Source organism: Nerophis ophidion, linkage group LG17 (assembly GCF_033978795.1).
Source record: "Nerophis ophidion isolate RoL-2023_Sa linkage group LG17, RoL_Noph_v1.0, whole genome shotgun sequence".
In the NCBI taxonomy this organism is placed as follows: Eukaryota; Metazoa; Chordata; class Actinopteri; order Syngnathiformes; family Syngnathidae; genus Nerophis; species Nerophis ophidion.
Window position 1 is genome coordinate 9,232,982 of NC_084627.1, and position 25,215 is coordinate 9,258,196.

General features: G+C 40.3%; 3 protein-coding genes across 4 annotated transcripts in view; 2 read left to right on the forward strand and 1 right to left on the reverse strand.

Moving 5' to 3' along the window:
• Positions 1-1,347, forward strand: part of gnsb (glucosamine (N-acetyl)-6-sulfatase (Sanfilippo disease IIID), b) — a 23,947-nt gene extending 22,600 nt beyond the window's left edge. The window contains exons 9-14 of one of the 2 annotated variants that reach the window (XR_009802363.1): positions 12-115; positions 179-280; positions 339-449; positions 515-625; positions 711-1,008; positions 1,226-1,347. Coding sequence is in view for 1 of the 2 variants with exons in the window: in XM_061876088.1 (XP_061732072.1) it covers positions 12-115; positions 179-280; positions 339-449; positions 515-625; positions 711-860 (578 nt within the window). In the remaining variant the exon portion in view is untranslated. Of the gene's footprint in view, positions 1-11; positions 116-178; positions 281-338; positions 450-514; positions 626-710 lie in introns of both variants that reach the window. The other variant, XM_061876088.1, reaches the window with a different exon arrangement.
• On the reverse strand, positions 1,332-11,369 carry mrps24 (mitochondrial ribosomal protein S24). The gene is made up of 4 exons (XM_061876089.1): positions 11,136-11,369; positions 10,831-10,908; positions 7,383-7,494; positions 1,332-1,795 (listed from the first exon to the last, which is right to left on the reverse strand). The coding sequence occupies exons 1-4, from the start codon at positions 11,175-11,177 to the stop codon at positions 1,512-1,514; spliced, it is 516 nt and encodes a 171-aa protein (XP_061732073.1). The 5' UTR covers positions 11,178-11,369; the 3' UTR covers positions 1,332-1,511.
• Positions 11,370-14,971: 3,602 nt separating this feature from the next.
• On the forward strand, positions 14,972-23,864 carry nudcd3 (NudC domain containing 3). Its single transcript, XM_061876090.1, has 6 exons — positions 14,972-15,355; positions 18,201-18,457; positions 21,636-21,771; positions 21,845-21,988; positions 22,075-22,263; positions 23,344-23,864. The coding sequence occupies exons 1-6, from the start codon at positions 15,158-15,160 to the stop codon at positions 23,452-23,454; spliced, it is 1,035 nt and encodes a 344-aa protein (XP_061732074.1). The 5' UTR covers positions 14,972-15,157; the 3' UTR covers positions 23,455-23,864.
• The last annotated feature ends 1,351 nt before the right edge of the window (positions 23,865-25,215 follow it).

Consider the following 25,215-nt stretch of genomic DNA (forward strand, 5'->3'; position numbering starts at 1 on the left):
CTCGCTGACAGGTCAGTTCTCGCTGCCCATCGACAAGCGTCAGCTGTACGAGTTTGACATCAGGACGCCGCTGCTAGTCCGCGGCCCCGGCATCACGCCCAACCAGACTCTGAAGGTCCGGAAGGTTCCCCGACTAGTCCAACCCGCAGCGTCCTCACGTCTTCCTGCTCCTTCACAGGCTCCCGTGCTGAACATCGACCTGGCCCCCACCATCCTGGACATCGCCGGCGTCAACCTGTCCGCCGTCAACGTGGACGGCCAGTCCTTCCTCTCGCTCATGGTCAGTCCCGATGACGTCACGGTCCTAAAACGCCACCTGACGCCTCTTTTGTTGTCAGGCGCCGTCGCTGAGGAACGGCTCGGCGCGGCCCTTCTTCCTGGTGGAGCACACGGGGGAGGGGCTAACCAGCGGGGACCCCGCCTGCCCCAAACTGGGCCCCGGCCTGTCGGTGAGTCCACCGCCGCCATCAGTCGGTCCATCGATCGCCGGCTTGACGAATGTTGTCGCCGCCAGCAATGTTTCCCCGACTGCGTGTGCGAGGACGCCGTCAACAACACCTACGCCTGCGTGCGCACGCTGGACGGCCGCCTGGACCTTCAGTACTGCGAGTTTGCAGACAGCGAGGTAAGGAGGCGGCCGCCTCTTTTCACGTCCCGAGTCGCCGACGTTGAAGCGAAACAGGAAGTGACGCCACCTTCTGTGTCCTCAGTCCTTTGTGGAGGTGTACAACTTGACCTCTGACCCCCACCAGCTGGAGAACGTGGTCAAGAAGGTGGACCCCAGCGTGCTGCAGACCATGAACCAGCGGCTCATCAAGCTCCAGTCCTGCCAGGGCGCCGGCTGTCGCTCCGTCACGTAGACGCCGGGCCTCGCTCGTGGCAACTTCCTGTCCTCCTGTTGTCACGACGACGTGCACAAACCTGCCATTTTGTTTGCACTAACAGATCTTTTTTTTTTTTTTAAACAAAACATGCTCGAGGGGACATGCTAGAAGTCCACTCTTCACGGTGAGTCCCGTTCTTCCCACTCCGCTTTTATTCTGAAAATGTTTTATGTGATGTGAAACATTTGACTTCCTCAGGCTAAACTCCACATTTTACTGATCTTGTTGTCCATTGTGCTTCAGACACTTTAAAAACAAAAAATGACCAAAAAAAAATCCTACTTTTTTCAAGATTTTTAATGGTCATGTTTTTTCCCCGTAATTTTTCCACCTTTTTGCAGCGCAGAGGTGTCGACTGTGAACATTTAAACTGTGATCAATCCAAGGGAATATATATCTTCATGTTTACGTCTTAGACGCACGCCAGAGACACTTTGAGAAAGTCAATAAAAGTTAAAACAACCCTGGAGTTCTTTATTAGGCACACAAAGATAGTGTGACAAGCATCATGTGAGCGGACACACCAGTTGCAGCAACGTGACAGCAAACAGGAAGTGAGCACGAAAGAACAGCAACACTTAGCCTTTTCGTGACAGCAAACAGGAAGTGAAGAAATCAGTCTGTTGGTCACAGATACTTGTAGATTTGAGGCTCCTCCAGCGTCTGGATCTCCAACTTGACGGGACATTTGTAGAAGTGCGACAGCAAGGACTCGGAATAGCCGATTAAAAAGTAGAATTTATGCGGCCGCATCTTCTGGAGCATCAAGGCGCACACGATCAGCAGGTTGCCCCGCCTCTTGATCACCACCTCGTTGGCCAGGCAGCCGTGGAAGGTGCCAAACATGAACTTCCTTATGAACATGTCCTCCACGACCCGGTCTGCTGCTCCGTCTTCTCCTTTCAGGTTACCTGTGGGAGGTGCACACCGGGGAAAGGTCTGAGGCACAGGTGTCAGAAACCGAGGAAAAATATGTGCCGATAAATGTTCTTACTGATGAGTTGTAGGTAAATCAAGTTGCTTACCTTTTTAGCTTGAATATTATCCGACAAATATACTTTCCAAGAAACTGTTTTGTTAAAATAAAAATATCTGCTTGATTTGAGGTTTTAAAGCAAATTAGTCATGAAATAGTACATTATAAAAATGACAAATAAAATAAAGTGTTTTTTTACTGTAAATTGAAAAACACTACTGTGGAATTATGGCGACTGAGCTGCATTTTTTTTTTACTGTAAATTCTACAGTTTTTACATTGTTTTACTGTAAATGGAAAAGATCTACCAGTTTTTTTTTTTATTGTAAAAAAAAGAAAGGAAAAAAAGTGGTGTTTTTCATTTAAAGCCGCTGCTCCTCCACATCGAGAGGAGCCAGATGAGGTGGTTCGGGCATCTGGTCAGGATGCCACCCGAACGCCTCCCTAGGGAGGTGTTTAGGGCACGTCCGACCGGTAGGAGGCCACGGGGAAGACCCAGGACACGTTGGGAAGACTATGTCTCCCCGCTAGCTTGGGAACGCTTTGGGATCCCCCGGGAAGAGCTAGACGAAGTGGCTGGGGAGAGGGAAGTCTGGGCTTCCCTGCTTAGGCTGCTGCCCCCGCGACCCGACCTCGGATAAGCGGAACAAGATGGATGGATGGATGGAACAATTCTGGCTACTAAGCTGCCAGTTTTTTCCCGCAAATAAAACCAACTTATTTACAGTAAGACAAAATTTGACAGTAAAATTCCAGCAACTAAGCTGCCAGTTTTTTTTTTAACCAAAAACAAACAATGGGATGTCTTTCCATTTACAGTAACTCTAAATTTTACATAAATTCTGGCAACTAAGCTGCCATTTTTTCCCTTAAAAAAACAGTCGGACTGTTTTTCCATTTACAGTATAAAGCTTTAAAAAACAGTCAATTTCGCTGTAAAATTCCGGCGACTAAGCTGCCAGTTTTTTACCACAAAAAAAAAGTGGGACTGTTTTTCCATTTACAGTAAGACTAAATTATCCAGTCAAATTCTGGCAACTAAGCTGCCATTTTTTTTTTACAAAAAAAAAAAACTATGGACTGTTTTTTCCATTTACAGTAACTCTAAATTTTACATGAAAATTCTGGCGACTAAGCTGCCATTTTTTCCCTTAAAAAAATAGTCGGACTGTTTTTCCATTTACAGTATTATGCTTTAAAAAACAGTCAATTTCACTGTAAAATTCCAACAACTAAGCTGCCAGTTTTTTACCACAAAAAAAAAGTGGGACTGTTTTTCCATTTACAGTAAGACTAAATTATCCAGTCAAATTCTGGCAACTAAGCTGCCATTTTTTTTTTACAAAAAAAAAAACTATGGACTGTTTTTTCCACTTACAGTAACTCTAAATCTTACATGAAAATTCTGGCGACTAAGCTGCCATTTTTTCCCTTAAAAAAAAAACAGTCGGTCTGTTTTTCCATTTACAGTAAGACTAAATTATCCAGTCAAATTCTGGCAACTAAGCTGCCATTTTTTTTTTACAAAAAAAAAAACTATGGACTGTTTTTTCCACTTACAGTAACTCTAAATCTTACATGAAAATTCTGGCGACTAAGCTGCCATTTTTTCCCTTAAAAAAAAAACAGTCGGTCTGTTTTTCCATTTACAGTAAGACTAAATTATCCAGTCAAATTCTGGCAACTAAGCCGCCATTTTTTTTACCCCCAAAAAAACAAACTATGGGACTTTTTTTCCATTTACAGTAACTCTAAATTTTACATGAAAATTGTGGCGACCAAGCTGCCATTTTTCCCCTTAAAAAAAAAAACAGTCGGTCTGTTTTTCCATTTACAGTATTATGCTTTAAAAAAGTAAATTTCACTGTAAAATTCCGGCGACTAAGCTGCCAGTTTTTGACCACAAAAAAAAAAGTCGGACTGTTTTTCCATTTACAGTAAGACTAAATTATCCAGTCAAATTCTGGCAACTATCCATCCATTTTCTACCGCTTATTCCCTTTTGGGGTCACGGGGGGCGCTGGCGCCTATCTCAGCTACAATCGGGCGGAAGGCGACTAAGCTGCCTTTTTTTTTTTTTACCAAAAAAAAAACAACTATGGACTGTTTTTTCCACTTACAGTAACTCTAAATCTTACATGAAAATTCTGGCGACTAAGCTGCCATTTTTTCCCTTAAAAAAACAGTCGGTCTGTTTTTCCATTTACAGTATTATGCTTTAAAAAACAGTCAATTTCACTGTAAAATTCCAACGACTAAGCTGCCAGTTTTTTACCACAAAAAAAAAAGTGGGACTGTTTTTCCATTTACAGTAAGACTAAATTATCCAGTCAAATTCTGGCAACTAAGCTACCATTTTTTTTTTACCAAAAAAAAAAACTATGGGACTTTTTTTCCATTTACAGTAACTCTAAATTTTACATAAATTGTGGCGACTAAAGCTGCCATTTTTTTCCCCCGTAAAAAAAAAATAAACTGTACATTTCACTGTCAAATTCTGGTGACTAAACTGCCTGTTTTATACCATAAAAAAACAGTGGGACTATTTTTCCATTTACAGTTAGACTAAATTTTACAGTAAAATTCTAGTGCCAGTTTTTTATTGAACTTTCTGTCAGCTAAGCTGCCATTTTTTTTATACCAAAAACAAACAATGGGACTGTTTTTCCATTCACAGTAATATTTTTTTTAAAACCACTGTAAATTTCACTGTCAAATTCTGGCAACTAAACTGCCAGGTTATTTTTTAATACCATAAACAGTTGGACTGTTTTTCCATTTTCAGTAATATTTTGTAAACATTTTACAGTAAAATTCTGGCAACTAAGCTGTCAGTATTTTAGCATAAAAACAGTGCTTTTGACAGTAATATGTTGTCAAAATTACTGCACATTCTGGCGATTGAGCTGCATTGTTTTTTTTACTGTAAATTCTACAGTTGTTGGTTTTACATTGTATTACTTTATTGCTGTTTTTCAATTCTGGAAACTAAGCTTCCAGTTTTTTCCCGTAAAAAAAAAAAACAGCCAGACTGATTTCCATTTACAATAAAATTCTAGTAACTAAGCTGCCATTTCTTTTTTTAACAAAAAACAAATGGGACGTTTTTTTTCCATTTACAGTAACATTACATTTTACAGTAAAATTGTAGTTGACTAAGCTGCCAGTTTTGTACTGAAAATTCTGGCAACGAAGCTGTCATTTTTTTTTTATGACCAAAAACAATGGGACTATTTTTCCATTTAGTGAAGTGAGTGAATTATATTTATATAGCGCTTTTTCTCTAGTGTCTCAAAGCGCTTTTACATAGTGAAACCCAATATCTAAGTTACATTTTAAACCAGTGTGGGTGGCACTGGGAGCAGGTGGGTAAAGTGTCTTGCCCAAGGACACAACGGCAGTGACTAGGATGGCTGAAGCGGGAATCGAACCTGCAACCCTCAAGTTGTTGGCACGGCCACTCTACCAACCGAGCTATACCACCCCGCGATACCACAGTAAAATGTTTTAAAAAATCTGGCAAATAAACTGCCAGTTTTTTTACTGTAAAAAACAGTGGGACTGTTTCCATTTACAGTAATATGTAATTTTTTTTTACAGTAAAATTCTGGCATTTAAGCTGTCAGTATTTCTGTGTACAAAACACGGGAAAAGTTTTTCTATTTACAGCAGGGGTCTCAAACATGCGGCCCGCGCTTTGATATGACAATTTAATGTTGGTGCTGCCCGCGAGTTTAATATGAACGGCGCTTGACAGCATCGTACTTGCCAACGCTCCCAATTTTCCCGGGAGACCCCTGAATTTCAGGGCATCCATTCTCTCAAATTCTAGTATTGCAAAACATATTTGGTCAACAGCCATACAGGTCACACTGAGGGTGGTCGCAAAAAAACTAACACTGTTACAAATATGTGCCACACTGTGAACCCACACCAAACAAGAATGACAAACACATTTCGGGAGACCATCCGCACTGTAACACAACATAAAAAATACCCAGAATCCAATGCAGCTCTAACCCTTCCAGGCTACAGTATACACCTACGCTACCACCAACCTCCCCGCCCCTCTCTACTTGCGTTGGTTGAGGTGGTGTATATTGTAGCCCGGGAGAGTTAGGGCTGCAAGGTGTTCTGAGTATTTGTTCTATTGTGTTTAAGTTGTGTTAGGGTGCGGAGGTTCTCCCGACATGTTTGTCATTCTTGTTTGGCGTGGGTTCACAGTGTGGCGCATATTTGTAACAGTGTTAAAGTTGTTTATACGGCCACCCTCAGTGTGACCTGTATGACTGTTGACCAAGTATGCCTTGCTACATGCTACATGCCTCATACAACATGTTACAGAGCCGGCACACTGCTTGTATGATGTAAAAGCAGACGCGATGACATGTTGTAGAGCAGTAGGTCTCAAATGGGGGCCTGCGTACCCCTGGGGGTACTTCAAGGTATGCCAAGGGTCAAGTGAGATTTTAAAATATTTTTCTAAAAATAGCAACAATTCAAAAATCCTTTATAAATATATTTATTGAATAATACTTCAACTAAATATGAATGTAAATTCATAAACTGTGAAAAGAAATGCAACAATGCAATATTCAGAGTTGACAGCTTGATTTTTTGTGGACATGTTCCATAAATATTGATTTATTTTTTTGTGAAGAAATGTTTGGAATGAAGTTGATGAATCCAGATTGAGGGCACTTTAAGTTGAGGATTACTTCTATGTGTAGAAATCTTTATTTATAATTGAATAACTTGTTTATTTTTCAACAAGTTTTTAGTTTTTATCTTTTTTTCCAAATAGTTGAAGAAAGACCACTACAAATGAGCAATATTTTGCACTGTTATACAATTTAATAAACCAGAAACTGATGACATAGTGCTGTATTTTATTTCTTTATCTCTTTTTTTTCAACCAAAAATGCTTTGCTGTGATTTGGGGGTACTTGAATTAAAAACAATGTTCACAGGGGGTACATCACTAAAAAAAAGGTTGAGAACCACTGTTGTAGAGGACGTTAAAGGCAGTGCAGTCATGTCGGCTGGGTGAAAATTGGGATAAATTTGGGAAAATGAGATTGTGGGGGAGGTGCACTGAAATTCAGGAGTCTCCCGGAAAAATGGTGAGGTTTGGCGAGTATGTTGCTAGGGCGGGAAAGCCATTCATAGAAGGTGAATTCGTTAAAAAATGCATGTTGGATTTTTTTAAAGAAACATTTTCTTGCGGCCCAGTTTCTGCATCCAGTGGCCCCCAGGTAACTAGAGTTTGAGACCCCTGCTTTACAGTAATATGTTGTCAAAACTACTGCATATTTTACAGTCGAATTGTGGCGACTCAGCTGCCAGTATTGTACAGTATTAAACACAGTGGGTACTGTTTTCTCATTTACTGTAATATATAGCAAAATAAAAAGATTTTACAGTAAAAAAAATGGCAACTTAGTAATCAGAATTGTACTGTAAAATATGCAGATTTGTTTGTGTGCAAAGTAGAGTGGCAAACATGGTAGAGCGGGACTTACTGGTATGCTGGGACAGCCATCCTTTGCGGTGGCCGATGTCGTGCGGTTTCTGAGCCCGCTCGTAGGTCACAGGTCGGTCTCCTTTCCCCACTCGGACACGAGCGGCTTGGTTCTACAGAAAGTCCAAGGAGGAGTGTGAGGGCACAAGTGTGTGTTTGTTGTTGCCTGGATCCACGCGGCGGTCATTGAACTGTCTTCGCTTTTTCCTCAGCGCTGTACTAATACTTTTGACGTAGAACACATATCCTCCATTATCTAGAACATTTTCAGATTCAACAACTACTTGCTTTGCTAAGCTTTGACAACATTTGAAAAGTTTACGCTCTTTAAACCAGACCTGGGCAAATTGAGGCCTGGGGACCACATTTAAGATTTTCAACCCGGCCCGCCGGCAGAGGTGGGTAGAGTAGCCAGAAATTGTACTCAAGTAAGAGTACTGTTACTTTAGAGATTTATTACTCAAGTAAAAGGTGGGTAGAGTAGCCAGAAATTGTACTCAAGTAAAAGTACTGTTACTTTAGAGATTTATTACTCAAGTAAAAGGTGGGTAGAGTAGCCAGAAATTGTACTCAAGTAAAAGTACTGTTACTTTAGAGATTTATTACTCAAGTAAAAGGTGAGTAGAGTAGCCAGAAATTGTACTCAAGTAAGAGTACTGTTACTTTAGAGATTTATTACTCAAGTAAAAGGTGAGTAGAGTAGCCAGAAATTGTACTCAAGTAAGAGTACTGTTACTTTAGAGATTTATTACTCAAGTAAAAGGTGGGTAGAGTAGCCAGAAATTGTACTCAAGTAAGAGTACTGTTACTTTAGAGATTTATTACTCAAGTAAAAGGTGAGTAGAGTAGCCAGAAATTGTACTCAAGTAAGAGTACTGTTACTTTAGAGATTTATTACTCAAGTAAAAGGTGGGTAGAGTAGCCAGAAATTGTACTCAAGTAAGAGTACTGTTACTTTAGAGATTTATTACTCAAGTAAAAGGTGGGTAGAGTAGCCAGAAATTGTACTCAAGTAAGAGTACTGTTACTTTAGAGATTTATTACTCAAGTAAAAGGTGAGTAGAGTAGCCAGAAATTGTACTCAAGTAAGAGTACTGTTACTTTAGAGATTTATTACTCAAGTAAAAGGTGAGTAGAGTAGCCAGAAATTGTACTCAAGTAAGAGTACTGTTACTTTAGAGATTTATTACTCAAGTAAAAGGTGAGTAGAGTAGCCAGAAATTGTACTCAAGTAAGAGTACTGTTACTTTAGAGATTTATTACTCAAGTAAAAGGTGAGTAGAGTAGCCAGAAATTGTACTCAAGTAAGAGTACTGTTACTTTAGAGATTTATTACTCAAGTAAAAGGTGAGTAGAGTAGCCAGAAATTGTACTCAAGTAAGAGTACTGTTACTTTAGAGATTTATTACTCAAGTAAAAGGTGGGTAGAGTAGCCAGAAATTGTACTCAAGTAAAAGTACTGTTACTTTAGAGATTTATTACTCAAGTCAAAGTAAGGAGTAGTCACCCAAATATTTACTTGAGTAAAAGTAAAAAGTATGTTGTGAAAAAACTACTCAAGTACTGAGTAACTGATGAGTAACCTGTTTGTTTAATGATTACGGCAACAAGTAATGCACAAAAACATAAAAATAGCAATGAGCAAATTCAGAGCCAGGAATATCTCTTAAGCAACTAAAACAAAAATATATATTAAATAATAATACATTAAAATAAAAAAAATTAAGGCAAATTGAGCCACAATAACTTAGCACCATAGGCTTAGTAGGCATTTATTGATTGATTGAAACTTGTATCAGTAGATTGCACAGTACAGTACATATTCTGCACAATTTGTTTTTATACACTTTACAAGAAATACATTGGCGGCAAACTCCGTAGCTTGCTAGCTTGTTTGCGCTGGCTTTCGGAGACTCTTATTTTGTTAGCGCAGGCGCGATGGAGCGGCGCTTTTATTGTGAAGACAGGAACTGTGCGATCAGTCTTTAGGCTTTTGACGGGAAGTACTGTTGAAATAAAAAGTGTCTTTTTTTCTTTACACTTTTCATTGATTGATTGAAACTTGTATTAGTAGATTGCACAGTACAGTACATATTCTGCACAATTGACCACTAAATGGTAACACCCCAATAAGTTTTTCAACTTTTTAGGTCGGATTCGACGTGTGACGGTCACGTGACCGCCTGGTTTTGTTTGATTGGTCCAACGTCACCAGTGACTGCATTTGATTGGTGAAACGCAGGCATGCGTAGTTCCTACTTTGAATGCGTGACTGACAAAATCAAAACAAACAAAACGTGCATTAACAGATCGATAACAAAAAAGTAGCGGGTAACGAGCTGATTGCAGATAAATGGAGCGGAGTAAAAGTAGCATTTCTTCTTTATAAATATACTCAAGTAAAAGTAAAATTATGTTGCATAAAAACTACTCTTAGAAGTACAATTTATCCCAAAGTAAATGTAGCGCGTTACTACCCACCTCTGCCCGCCGGACATTCCCTAAATAATTTTTTTTTAGACCTTTAAGATGGAAAGTGTAGCTGCCAGTATGATGTGCACTCATGTTTTTTAATGAAACGTAAATCTTGAACTATAAAAAGTATTTCAATGCTTGGAATCTGTGTTTATGGATGATATACTAGTTACTATGCTCATCTAATTAGTTACTATGCTCATCTAATTAGTTACTATGCTCATCTAATTAGTTACTATGCTCATCTAATTAGTTACTATGCTCATCTAATTAGTTACTATGCTCATCTAATTAGTTACTATAAAGTACCGATGATTGTCACACACATACTAGATATGGCGAAATTATTCTCTGCATTTGACCCATCACCCTTGATCACCCCCTGAGAGGTGAGGGGAGCAGTGAGCAGCAGCGGTGCCACGCCCGGGAATCATTTTTGGTGATTTAACCCCAAATTCCAACCCTTAATGCTGAGTGCCAAGCAAGGAGGTAATGGCTTCCATTTTTATAGTCTTTGGTATGACTCGGCCGGGGTTTTGAACTCACGACCTACCAATATCAGGCTCTGTATTGTGTCTTACTGGGGATGCTGGCATTAACCCTCAGTGATGTAACTCGGGACCTCCCGAATAAATAAGGGAGCAGGTGGGCTGTGCTTTAGGAGCGTAGGGTGGAACTGTAACTGAGAAGTACAGCCCAATACGTCTCTCCTCATGAAGTAAAATGTAACTCTGTCTCTGCCTGATTCCTTGCTTCTTGTCTGTTTAATAGATGTCATCGGTGTTTGAACCTGACACTTTTTGACTTGGAAGAAGCGAATGCAATTTCGCCGGGTTTTAAAACGCCATAACTTTATAAATATTTATCACAGGATACTGGTACTTATGTAACTGGAAATGTTTATACATTAAATGTGTAATTGTGTTGGTTTTGTGTGAAATGATTATTTAAAATGTCAATGGAAGTTTACTCACCTTGCAGCAGACTGCAGTAACGTGAAGAGATCTGCTTGTTGGGGATATCCGCAAAGTATTAAACCGGTTAAAGACTGCCTGCAAAGAAAACCCAACATTACAGTTTCATAAGGGACAAGCGGTAGAAAATGGATGGATGGTGTTGCTTTTGGGTAAAACGCAAGCCACTATGACGTACTAAGTATTCGGTATGAAACGGCAACAAATCAACTACCGACCACAACTAACTAGTTTACAAAAATTATTCTGTCCACGAAACACATTTATATCATTTTATTCCTAATTATTTATTTGATTTTACTCACCAGAAGCCTGACGCACTCCGCACTGCGCAAGGACACCGCCATCTTTGTTTGGATAAACTAACAATGCTGTCACCACTTCTTTTTTTATGATATATATTCAAAGGTTTAGATTTTAAACCAATATTGAAGACCTGGTGAGGGTTAAAACAATCATATTTGGAACGTGACCATTTTTTGGACAAACCTAGACATCGATATGGAACTGTAAATTAGCGACTGTTCCCCGCAGGTGACTAAAAAATGTAACAACCGGATATAGACAGATGGGTTGAAAATAGTCAGAATAGCAAGCCATGTGCGTTTTGAAATATGGCAAAAAAAGAGTGAACTTCATGTATCGAAGAAGTCATTTTATTCAAATATAAATCATATGATGAGGGTTTTGAGGTTTTTTATACAGTCCGAAAAGGGACGTGCTCTTGTATTGAAATTTTCTAAATGGTGACAAACCTAGACATCGACGTACGTTTATAAATATGGCCTAAAAAAGAGTGAACGTCATTCATTGAATAAGTCATTTTATCACAAATATAAATGATATATGATGACAAAAAAGGACATGCTCTTGTTTTGAAAGTTTCTAACCGGTGACAAACGATATGAAACTAACTGTTCCCAGCAGATGAATACAAATATAACAACCGGATGTAGTTAAAATAGTAAGCCATGTACGTTTTTAAATATGACAAAAAAGAGTGAACTCCATCTTTTGAATAAGTCGTAATTTTATCAAAAATATAAAATATTTATGATGTGGGTTTTGATGTTTTAAATACGGTCCTAAAGGGACGTGCTCTTGTTTTGAAAGTTTTTAACCGGAGACAAACTTAGACATCGATGTACGTTTCCAAATATGGCAAAAAAAAAGAAGAGTGAACGCCATGTCTTGAATAAGTCACAATTTTATAAAACATATAAATGATATATGATGAGAGTTTTGATGTTTTCTTATACAGTCCGAAAAGGGACGTGCTCTTGTTTTGAAAGTTTCTAACTGGTGACAAACCTAGACATCGATGTACGTTTTTAAATATGACAAAAAAAAAAAAGAAGTGGACGCCATGTCTTGAATAAGTCATTATTTTATCAAAATACAGATGATATATCATGAGGGTTTTGATGTTTTCTTATACAGTCCGATAAGGGATGTGCTCTTGTTTTGAAAGTTTCTAACCGGTGACAAACTTACTGTTCCCAGCAGTGGACTAAAAAAATGTAACAACCGGATATAGACAAAATAGTAAGCCATGTACGTTTTTAAATTTGGCAAAAAAGACTGAACGCCGTGTATTGAAGAATTCATCATTTTATCAAAAATATAAATGATATATGAAGAGGGTTTTGATGTTTTCTTATACAGTCCGAAAAGGGACGTGCTCTTGTTTTGAAAGTTTCTAACCGGTGACAAACCTAGACATCGATGTACGTTTTTAAATATGGCCCAAAAAAATAAGTGAACGCCATGTCTTGAATAAGTCATCATTTTATCAAAATATAAATGATATATGTTGAGAGTTTTGATATTTTTTATATAGTCCAAAAAGGGATGTGCTCTTGTTTTGAAAGTTTTTAACCGGTGACAAACTTAGACGTCGATGTACGTTTCTAAATATGGCACAAAAAAAAGAGTGAACACCACGTCTTGAATAAGTCATAATTTTATAGAAAATATAAACGATATATGATGAGGGTTTTGATGTTTACTTATACAGTCCGAAAATGGGACGTGCTCTTGTTTTGAAAGTTTCTAACCGGTGACAAACCTAGACATCGATGTACGTTTTTAAATATGGCCAAAAAAAGAGTGAACGCCATGTATTGAATAAGTCATTATTTTACCTAAATATAGATGATAAATGATGAGGGTTTTGATGTTTTCTTATACAGTCCGAAAAGGGAAGTGCTCTTGTTTTGAAAGTTTCTAACCGGTGACAAACCTACTGTTCCCAGCAGGGGACTAAAAAATGTAACAACCGGATATAGACAGAATAGTAAGCCATGTACGTTTTTAAATATGGCAAAAAAGAGTGAACGCCGTGTATTGAAGAATTCATAATTTTATCAAAAATATCAATGAGTTTTGATGTTTTTTTATAGAGTCATAAAATGGACATGCTCTTGTTTTGAAAGTTTCTAACCGGTGACAAACCTAGACATCGATGTACGTTTTTAAATATGGCCAAAAAAATAAGTGAACGTTATGTCTTGAATAAGTCATCATTTTATCAAAATATAAATGATATATGTTGAGAGTTTTGATATTTTTATATAGTCCAAAAAGGGATGTGCTCTTGTTTTGAAAGTTTTTAACCGGAGACAAACTTAGACATCGATGTACGTTTCTAAATATGGCACCAAAAAAAGAGTGAACGCCACGTCTTGAATAAGTCATAATTTTATAGAAAATATAAATGATATATGATGAGGGTTTTGATGTTTACTTATACAGTCCGAAAATGGGACGTGCTCTTGTTTTGAAAGTTTCTAACCGGTGACAAACCTAGACATCGATGTACGTTTTTAAATATGGCCAAAAAAAAGAGTGAACCCCATGTATTGAATAAGTCATTATTTTTTATCTAAATATAGATGATCTATGATGAGGGTTTTGATGTTTTCTTATACAGTCCGAAAAGGGAAGTGCTCTTGTTTTGAAAGTTTCTAACCGGTGACAAACCTACTGTTCCCAGCAGTGGACTAAAAAAAATGTAACAACCGGATATAGACAGAATAGTAAGCCATGTACGTTTTTAAATATGGCAAAAATAGTGAACGCCGTGTATTGAAAAATTCATAATTTTATCAAAAATATAAATGATATATGATGAGGGGTTTCATGTTTTTTTATACAGTCCGAAAATGGACGTGCTCTTGTTTTGAAAGTTTTTAACCGGTGACAAACTTAGACATCGATGTACGTTTTTAAATATGGCCAAAAAAAGAGTGAACCCCATGTATTGAATGAGTCATTATTTTTTATCTAAATATAGATGATCTATGATGAGGGTTTTGTTGTTTTCTTATACAGTCCGATAAGGGATGTGCTCTTGTTTTGAAAGTTTCTAACCGGTGACAAACCTACTCTTCCCAGCAGTGGACTAAAAAAATGTAACAACCGGATATAGACAGAATAGTAAGCCATGTACGTTTTTAAATTTGGCTAAATAGAATGAACGCCGTGTATTGAAGAATTCATAATTTTATCAAAAATATCAATGAGTTTTAATGTTTTTTTATAGAGTCCGAAAATGGACATGCTCTTGTTTTGAAAGTTTCTAACCGGTGACAAACTTAGACATCGACGTACGTTTTTAAATATAGCCCAAAAAAAAAGAAGTGAACGCCATGTCTTGAATAAGTCATCATTTTATCAAAATATAAATGATATATGTTGAGAGTTTTGATATTTTTTATATAGTCCAAAAAGGGACGTGCTCTTGTTTTGAAAGTTTCTAACCGGTGACAAACCTATTGTTCCCAGCAGTGGACTACAAAAATGTAACAACCGGATATAGACAGAATAGTAAGCCATGTACGTTTTTAAATATGGCAAAAATAGTGAACGCCGTGTATTGAAAAATTCATAATTTTATCAAAAATATAAATGATATATGATGAGGGGTTTCATGTTTTTTATACAGTCCGAAAATGGACGTGCTCTTGTTTTGAAAGTTTCTAACCGGTGACAAACCTGGACATCGATGTACGTTTTTAAATATCACAAAAAAAAAAAGAAGTTAACGCCATGTCTTGAATAAGTCATCATTTTATCAAAATATAAATGATATATGTTGAGAGTTTTGATATTTTTTATATAGTCCAAAAAGGGACGTGCTCTTTTTTTGAAAGTTTCTAACCGGATGTGTGGAATTGTTCTAGAAGGAAGATCACAAACATGAAGATATGCTAACCTGCTGTCCCAAACATTGACGTTTTATCATCCAAGACACTTTCTTTCATTCTCCACCCGACTTGTGGTCGACTCGGAAGACAGTTTGACGGCTCGACTATCGAGTTTTGTCATGTCGTCGCCAGTGGAGATGACGGAGATGTACGACCACGCTCTGCTGGGCATCCTGCAGCACGCTGGGAACATTCAAGACTTTCTCCAAATCTACTTTGGATTTTTGTACCGAAAGACGGACTTCTATCGCCTTCTCTCCGGTCCCGGGGACAAGATGGGCTTCCCGCCCGGTGTTGCCGAACAGATGGTGGTCAAGGTAGCTCGCGTTAGCTGTCTTTGCTACATTAAACACAATCAAAACAGCTTCATAGTTTACTATTTGTTCTCATCACCAACTTGTCTTCATCGTGTTTAGTAACATATAAAAAACTCTGGAATGTGAAACATATTAATAACTTTACTGTTAAAGCGCCATTCGGGTTATTGCATTGCTACATGCTAATAATAACAACACAGCAGCAGGACCTTAAAGTGGCCCTTTTTGTACAAAACCAATGTTTCTTACCTGCTGTTGTGTATTTGCATTCATTTGTGCAGCAATTTGACCAGAGAATCACTATTATGCCATGTACTGTTTTAAAAGTAGGACCTAAAAATCAGAATAAGTAGTAAGTGTTATCTGTTTTCCTACCACTAAATTAGAACCAGAGCCTGGGTTTTATCCACACTTTTTCTGCAGGCGAGCTACTTTTCAATTGACCAACTCGAGGGGATCTACCTCATTTATATATATCATTTATATTTATTTATTTATGAAAGAGACATTTTTGTAAACAAGTTAAATGTGTTTAATGATAATACAAGCATGTGTAACAAATATAGATGTCTTTCTTTCACAAAGACAAGAATATAAGTTGGTGTATTACCTGATTCTGATGACTTGCATTGATTGGAATCAGACAGTAATGATGATAACACCCACATTGTACAATACCACATGAAAGTGGTTGGTTTTTGGCATCTAATTCATCCAGCTTCCATACACTTTACAAGAAAAACATTGGCGGCAAATTCCGTAGCTTGCTTGATTGACATTCACGGCACCCGAGGGTCTTGTGAGATGACGCTGGCTGCTTCCAGTTCATTATTATGAAAAAATGACAAGAGGAAGGCGAGAAACACTTTTTATTTCAACAGACTTTCGCGCCGTCCCTTCCGTCGAAACTCTAAAGGCCGACTGCACATTTCCTATCTTCACAATAAAAGCCCTGCTTCATGCTGCCTGCGCTAACAAAACAAGAGTCTCGGAAAGCTGGCGTGCACAAGTGATGTGCACGCCAGCTTTCTGAGGGATCGCTTGTGCACGCCAGTTTTCCGAGACTCTGTATTTAGTTAGCGCAGGCAGCATGATGTATTTAATGATAATACAAGCATGTGTAACACATATAGATGTCTTTCTTTCACGAAGACAAGAATATAAGTTGGTGTATTACCTGATTCTGATGACTTGCATTGATTGGAATCAGACAGTAATGATCATAACGCCCACATTTTCAAATGGAGGAGAAAAAAAGTTGTCCTTTCTGTACAATACCACATGAAAGTGGTTGGTTTTTGGCATCTAATTCATCCAGCTTCCATACACTTTACAAGAAAAACATTGGCGGCAAATTCCGTAGCTTGCTTGATTGACATTCACGGCACCCGAGGGTCTTGTGAGATGACGCTGGCTGCTTCCAGTTCATTATTATGAAAAAATGACAAGAGGAAGGCGAGAAACACTTTTTATTTCAACAGACTTTCGCGCCGTCCCTTCTGTCAAAACTCTAAAGGCCGACTGCACATTTCCTATCTTCACAATAAAAGCCCTGCTTCATGCTGCCTGCGCTAACAAAATAAAAGTCTCGGAAAGCTGGCGTTCACAAGTGATGTGCACGCCAGCTTTCTGAGGGATCGCTTGTGCACGCCAGTTTTCCGAGACTCTGTATTTAGTTAGCGCAGGCAGCATGAAGCAGGGCTTTTATTTTGAAGATAGGAAATGTGCAGTCGGCCTTTAGAGTTTTGACGGAAGGTACGGCGCGAGAGTCTGTTGAAATAAAAAGTGTTTCACGCCTTCCTCTCGGTCATATTTTCATATTAATGATCTTGTAGCAGCTAGCGTCATCTCACAAGACCCTCGGGTGCCGTGAATGTCATTTAAGTGACGTCTTGGTGAAGATTGATGATCACTAATTTTTAGGTCTATTTTTTTTTAAAAGCCTGGCTGGAGATCGACTGACACACCCCCCGCGGTCGACTGGTAGCTCGCGATCGACGTAATGGGCACCCCTGCTCTACCGCATGGGTGTCAAACTCTGGCCCGCGGGCCAATTTGGCCCGCCGTGTAATTTCACTTGGCCCTTGAGGCAATATCAAATTAACATTAGAGCTGGCCCGCCGCTGTAACACCGCATTCACCGCTAATACTTTTACTTGCCAACCCTCCAGATTTTCCCGGGAGACTATTTGGGGTGGGCTTTAAAGGCACTGCCTTTGGCGTTCTCTACAACCTGTCTCCATGCCCGCTTTTACTCCATACAAACAGCGTGCCGGCCCAGTCACATAATATAAGCGGCTTATACACACACACAAGTGTATGCAATGCATACTTGGTCAACAGCCATACAGGTCACACTGAGGGTGGCCGTATAAACAACTTTAACACAGTTACAAATATGCGCCACACTGTGAACCCACACCAAACAAGAATGACACATTTCGGGAAAACATCCGCACCGTAACACAACATAAACACAACAGAACAAATACCCAGAAATACACCCCCCGCTATCACCAAACCCCGTCCACCTCAACCCCACTGCCGAAAAGAGGCATTCAATTTTTATAAAAAATTTTATTTGATATGCCATTGATATTTTTTAATTATTATTATTATTATTTGAAACTCGATTTTGCATGTCACTATAAAGTTATATAAGCCTTGCTTGTTCAATATTCAATGCAAAACTTGTTTGGGTCCCTATTAAAAGGTTAATTTGTTCAACCTCGGCCCGCGGCTTTGTTCGTTTTTAAATTTTGACCCACTGTGTATTTGAGTTTGACACCCCTGCTCTACCGAGTCCTGTACAGAACATTCAAGGGAGGCTGTGTTTTCTCTCCAGACGTACAAACTGTTTGAAAAGATGGCCGATCACAACCGTGAGCTGCAGAAGAGGCAAGAGGAGACCAGAACCGTCCCTGCGGCTGTCCAGGAGCTGGAGGTCACCTCCGAGCCCCAGCAGGTGAGTCTGGAGGAGGCCACGGCAGCGGCCAGCACAGCCCCGGATCCTGTTCCTGAGACTGAACCTCAACCCGCCGGTGTTGGAGCAGCTCGTCCACTGGCTCAGGCAGACCTGGCGGCGGCATCAAACTCAGCAGAGTGAGTGTTCATCTATTTCATTCCAAGTGTGTATACCTGGGTGTCCAAAGTGCAGTGTGTATACCAGGGTGTCCAAAGTGCAGTGTGTATACCAGGGTGTCCAAAGTGCAGTGTGTATACCAGGGTGTCCAAAGTGCAGTGTGTATACCAGGGTGTCCAAAGTGCAGTGTGTATACCAGGGTGTCCAAAGTGCAGTGTGTATACCAGGGTGTCCAAAGTGCAGTGTGTATACCAGGGTGTCCAAAGTGCAGTGTGTATACCAGGGTGCCCAAATTGCAGTGTGTATACCAGGGTGCCCAAAGTGCAGTGTGTATACCAGGGTGCCCAAAGTGCAGTGTGTATACCAGGGTGCCCAAAGTGCAGTGTGTATACCAGGGTGCCCAAAGTGCAGTGTGTATACCAGGGTGCCCAAAGTGCAGTGTGTATACCAGGGTGCCCAAAGTGCAGTGTGTATACCAGGGTGCCCAAAGTGCAGTGTGTATACCAGGGTGTCCAAAGTGCAGTGTGTATACCAGGGTGTCCAAAGTGCAGTGTGTATACCAGGGTGTCCAAAGTGCAGTGTGTATACCAGGGTGTCCAAAGTGCAGTGTGTATACCAGGGTGTCCAAAGTGCAGTGTGTATACCAGGGTGCCCAAAGTGCAGTGTGTATACCAGGGTGTCCAAAGTGCAGTGTGTATACCAGGGTGTCCAAAGTGCAGTGTGTATACCAGGGTGTCCAAAGTGCAGTGTGTATACCAGGGTGTCCAAAGTGCAGTGTGTATACCAGGGTGTCCAAAGTGCAGTGTGTATACCACCAGGGTGTCCAAAGTGCAGTGTGTATACCAGGGTGTCCAAAGTGCAGTGTGTATACCAGGGTGTCCAAAGTGTGGCCCGTAGCTTATCTTTTTATAGCCTTCGGCACAATCCTTAACATGTTAACTTTTTTAGTTAGTGCCCACCTCAGCGTCAAATATTTTGTTACTTGATACCTGTTAGCATGCTAAACTTAGTATGCTAGTGTTTTTGAAAGCTAATTTTGTAGTGATACATCTAAGTCATACTTTGGCACTTGATGCATGCTAATGTTATCAAGCTAGCACTTTAAAGTCATTTTTTCAGGTACATAGCTCAGAGTCATATATTTTGATGCATGTTACATTTTAACATGCAAACATTAGCATACAAGCTTGTTTTTATTTAGCAGGGATACACCTCAACTGTAAGCATGCTATTGTTAGCGTGTTGATATGGAACTGCTATTTGCTTGCTTTTTTAGCTATTTGTGCTAATAGTTGTTGTTGTTTGACACTATCTGGCCAGAATGCAAACTCTTAGCATTTTAGTTCACCTTTGGCTCATCAACATTCATGCTAAATTTCTAATATTAACTTGTTAGGGGGTTTTTTTGGCAAATTTTGCATCAAATTTTGCGTCAAATATTGTGTTACTTGACAATTGATACCCGTTAGCATGCTAAAGTTAGTTTACCATAAATTGATTGACGTGGAACCCGACTTAAAGGCCTACTGAAATGAGATGTTCTTATTTAAACGGGGACAGCAGGTCCATTCTATGTGTCATACTTGATCATTTCGCGATATTGCCATATTTTTGCTGAAAGGATTTAGTAGAGAACATCCACGATAAAGTTTGCAACTTTTGGTCGCTAATAAAAAAGCCTTGCCCGTACCGGAAGTAGCAGACGATGTACGCATGACGTCATGGGTTGTGGAGCTCATCACATCCTCACATTGTTTATAATCATAGCCACCAGTAGCAAGAGCGATTCGGACCAAGAAAGCGACGATTTCCCCATTAATTTGAGCGAGGATGAAAGATTCAAGGATGAGGAGAGTTAGAGTAAAGCACTAGGGAAAAAAATGTAATAAAAAAAAAAAAGGCGACGGCAGTGGGAGCGTTTCAGATGTTATTAGACACATTTACTAGGATAATTCTGGAAAATCCCTTATCTGCTTATTGTGTCACTAGTGTTATAGTGAGATTATAAATTCATACCTAAAAGTCGGAGAGCTACGGTGACCGCCAGTGTCTCTGAGGGAAGCCATATTGAGGAGCCAAGAAAGTCATAGCTGCCTTTTTTACAGCTGCTGCAGGAGGACGCAAACTCCGCTCAAGTCTCCGGTAAGAGCCGACTTAATGTCACCATTTTCTCATCCAAAAACTTGCCGGTTGACATGTGGTAGAGAACCATGTTCGCTTGACCGCTCTGTTCCATATTAAAGCTTCACAACAAATAAAGAAACACCAGCTGTGTTTGTGTTGCTAAAGGCAGCTTCAATCCACCGCTTTCCACCAACAGCATTCTTCTTTGACGTCTCCATTATTAATTGAACAAATTGCAAAAGATTCAGCAACACAGATGTCCAGAATACTGTGTAATTATGCGATTAAAGCAGACGACTTTTAGCCGTGAGTGGCGCTGGGATAAAATGGCCGCTTCAACCAATAACGTCACAAGCACGCGTCAACATAAGCATCATCATTCTGCGACGTTTTCAACAGGATACCTCGCGGGAAATTTAAAATTGCAATTTAGTAAACTAAAACGGCCGTAATGTTAATATTTCATCATTGATATATAAACTATCAGACTGCGTGGTCGCTAGTAGTGGCTTTCAGTAGGCCTTTAATTTAGCAGGTATACACCCCAGTCTCGTGTATTTTGGTATTTCACTAACTCTGAGAGGGACAAGCGGTTGAAAATGGATGGATGTACTAACTCAAGCATGCTATTGTTAGCATACTACTGCTAGCTTGCTTGCCTTTTTAGCTAATTTTGCTAATATTTTTTGTTGTTTGACATACCAAAGACTATTAAAAATGGGAGCCATTACTTCCCTGTTTGGCACTCAGCATCAAGCGTTGGAATTGGGGATTATATCACCAAAAATGAATCCCGGGCGCGGCCACCGCTGCTGCTCACTGCTCCCCTCACCTCCAAAGGGTGATGGGTCAAATGCAGAGAATAATTTCGCCACACCTAGTGTGTGTGTGTGGCAATCATTGGGACTTTAGCTTTAACTTTGTTGTTGAACTGTTCACCTTTGGCTCATCAACATTCATGCAAAATTTCAACCAAAATTGCATATTGTAGTTATTAGAAAACTATATCTATATTGTACTATTTTTGAAGGTGAAAACTACAAAAATGGCCCCCAGCATTGTGTGTGGTTGCAGGTCAAATCAGGAGACGCCGAAGCTGGATTCGGACAGTTACAATGGCGCCGTGAGGGAAAACTACAAGTGGTCCCAGGACTACACGGATGTAGAGGTGCGCGTGTTCGTGCCCAAGTCGGTGGTCAAAGGTCGACAGGTGAGCGTCTCACACAGCAGCGGCGCCCTCTAGCGTGAAGTTTGGGCCCTTCAGGTGTTTGTGTGTCGGCCAGGTGAGCGTCACATTGCACAGCAACAGCGTGCGCGTGTGCACGAGGGCGGGGCCACAGGAGGAGACGCTGATGGAGGGAGAGTTCACACATAAGATCAACACGGAAAACTCCCTGTGGAGCCTGGAACCTGGCAACTGCGTCGTCGTGAGTGCACCCCGTCTCACCTTTGACCTCTCAGCCGGACAGCGTGCTATTAAAGAACGTTATTTCTCTCCCTCCCTGACGTCCAGCTGTCACTCAGCAAAACCTCGGAGGTCTGGTGGAAAGCGGTCCTCAAAGGCGAGGAGGAGATCGACGTGAACCAAATCAACCGCGAGCGCTCCATGGCGACCGTGGATGAGGACGAGCACGCCGTCCTGGACCGCCTCACCTTCGACTACCACCAGAAGCTGCAGGGCAAGCCGCAGAGTCACGAAGTGGTGAGGACGCCCCCCAGTGGCCGACTTTAAAATCAACAAGTACCGTGATTCCTTGAACTGCCGCCGGGTGTATAGTATGCACCTGCCCAGAATTACTGCCGGGTCAAACTCGTTTTGCAAAATAATTAGCGCATGCTTAGCATTACTGCCGGCTCAGGATTAACGCCGGGTCAAACTCGTTTCGCTCAATATTATTTTTATTAGCGCATGTCTAGAATTTCCGCCGGGTCAAACTCGTCACGTCACAAGTGACACTTCACCTGTCATCATTTTCAAAATGGAAGAGGCTGATTTCAATCATTTGAAATCGCATAAAGGGAAGAAGATTAAGAGCTATTCAGTAGGATTTAAGGTCCGAGCTATTGAATATGCTAAAAAGAACACTATGTTTTCTTAATATACCGTAGCTGCGTGTGTCAAATACGAGTCATTAAATGACTCCCGCCTCCTGGTGGTAGAGGGCGCTAGTGATCCTTCTTGCGACTACTCGGCTGCAGAAGAAGTGACAACAAGCAGCAAGAGTGAGCAGCGACCGTTTATTTTTTCCTCTCGCTTGCACTTATAACATGGAGGATTACATATCCAAAATAAAACAGTTTTCTAAACTGGACTTTCAATCAAAGCAGGAGGTAATAAAGAAAGATCTCCGTCGAGACAGAGAGACTTTTAAAACTGAAGAAAGACACAGAAGACTTCTATAAACAAGTTATCGATGCTTTTGATCAGAAGGAGCTGTGCATGGACTTCATTTACAAGTAAAGGTAAGACCATAATAATGTTTTTTTTTTATTAAATGTGCTTTTCATGATGGTATCCTTACATCACACGCAAAATTTTAAGCGCAGGCCTAAATTTACAGCATGCCTTTGGTAAGCGCCGGAGTGAGAAGAGGTTTTAAAATAATTAGCGCCCCTGCGGCAATTCAAGGAAATACGGTAATCGCTACGTTAAAAGAAGCAAAAAAAAAAACTCAGCATGAAAGTCATCAGACAGTGTGCCTAATGCAGTGGCCAAGTGCAATGCGTCATACCGCCTCTAGATGGTGCTTTGATCTCGCACTAACTTGTTGATTGTCTGCAGAAAGTGCATGAGATGCTGAAGAAGGGCTGGGACGCCGAGGGCTCGCCGTTTCGAGGACAGCAGTTCGACCCCTCCATGTTTGACATCCCCCCAAGTGCGGTGCAGTTCTGAGGCCCCGCCCACCCGCAGGTCATGACAACAAACTTGTGCTTTAATGACATGATTGGGTGTGTGTGTGTGTGTGTGTGTGTGTGTGTGTGGGCGGGGTCAGCCGTGTCAGTAGCACAATGACATCGTAGTGTGACCTCACAGTGTCAGATGCCAATCAGTTTAACAAGCTTGTGGTGACTATTCCTTGTCCGCCAATCAACACACTGCACTGTATCTAGCTCCGCCCCTTTCTCCCAGCAGCAGGGGGTGTCAACAATCAGGTACAGGTCTGTTGTTTGGTACCACTTCCAGTCGGGGACAATGGAAACACAAAAACGTGCACCGCTGGGCGTGTCAAGTGTTTTTTTATTCTCAAAAGAATGAAAAGTCACATTTGTTCTAAAATGAAATAAATCACTTGTCGGGCTTTACACCTTTTCTTCGTTTTAAATTCTTTAAAACGCCCTCTTCGCTCCTTTTGTTGTACTTGAGGTTACTTGTGCTGACGTCATAGCAACAGTGTGATTGTGGAACATAACGTGAGATTAGTGTCTTCAAGGCTTTGGGTGACTTATGCCAACATGACCCTAAACTGTAAGAAACCACCTAAAGAAGAGTTAAACAAAAGCTATCATTATAGGGGAACATTATCACAATTTCAAAAGGGTTAAAAACAATAAAAATCAGTTCCCAGTGGCTTGTTGTATTTTTTGAAGTTTTTTTCAAAATTTTACCGGTCCCGGAATATCCCTAAATAAAGCTTCAAAGTGCCTTATTTTCGCTATCTTCGAAACCACTATCCATTTCCCTGTGACGTCATACATGGCGGTTACCACAGCAAAATATAGCGACATTAGCTCGGATTCAGACTCGGATTTCAGCGGCTTAAGCGATTCAACAGATTACGCATGTATTGAAACAGATGGTCGAAGTATGGAGGCAGATAGCGAAAACGAAATTGAAGAAGAAATTGAAGCTATTGAGCGAATAGCTATTGACGCTACGCAGCTATAGCTTGGGTGTACCTAATGAAGTGGCCCATAGCATGGCTGCCTTATTAGCATCGCCGGTAAAATGTGCGGACCAAACGATCAGGACTTTCGCATCTTGTGACACTGGAGCAACTTAAATCCGTCGATTGGTAAGTGTTTGTTTCGCATTAAATGTGGGTATCTTGTTTCAAATGTACATACAGCTAGCGTAAATAGCATGTTAGCATCGATTATTGTATATAATGTAAATAATTCAATGTACATATGATGATTAACTTGTGTGATGACTGTATTATGTTGATAGTATATATTTGTAGCATGAATTGATTAACGTGGACCCCGACCTAAACAAGTTGAAAAACTTATTCGGGTGTTACCATTTAGTGGTCAATTGTACGGAATATGTACTGTACTGTGCAATCTACTAATAAAAGTATCAATCAATCAATCAATCAATCAATTAGAGTAGCATGTTAGCATCGATTAGTTTGCAGTCATGCCGTGACCAAATATGTCTGATTAGCACATAAGTCAACAACATCAACAAAACTGACCTTTGTGATTTTGTTGACTTAATGGTTGCAAATGCATCTGCAGGTTATCCATACATCTCTGTGCCATGTCTGTCTTAGCATCGCCGGTCAAATGTGGAGACACTCTGGCACATTCAATGGGGGTCTGGCGGCAGATTTCTTGCCAGTGGTGCAACTTGAATCCCTCCCTGTTAGTGTTGTTACACCCTCCGACAACACACCGTCGAGGCATGATGTCTCCAAGCTTCCAAAAAATA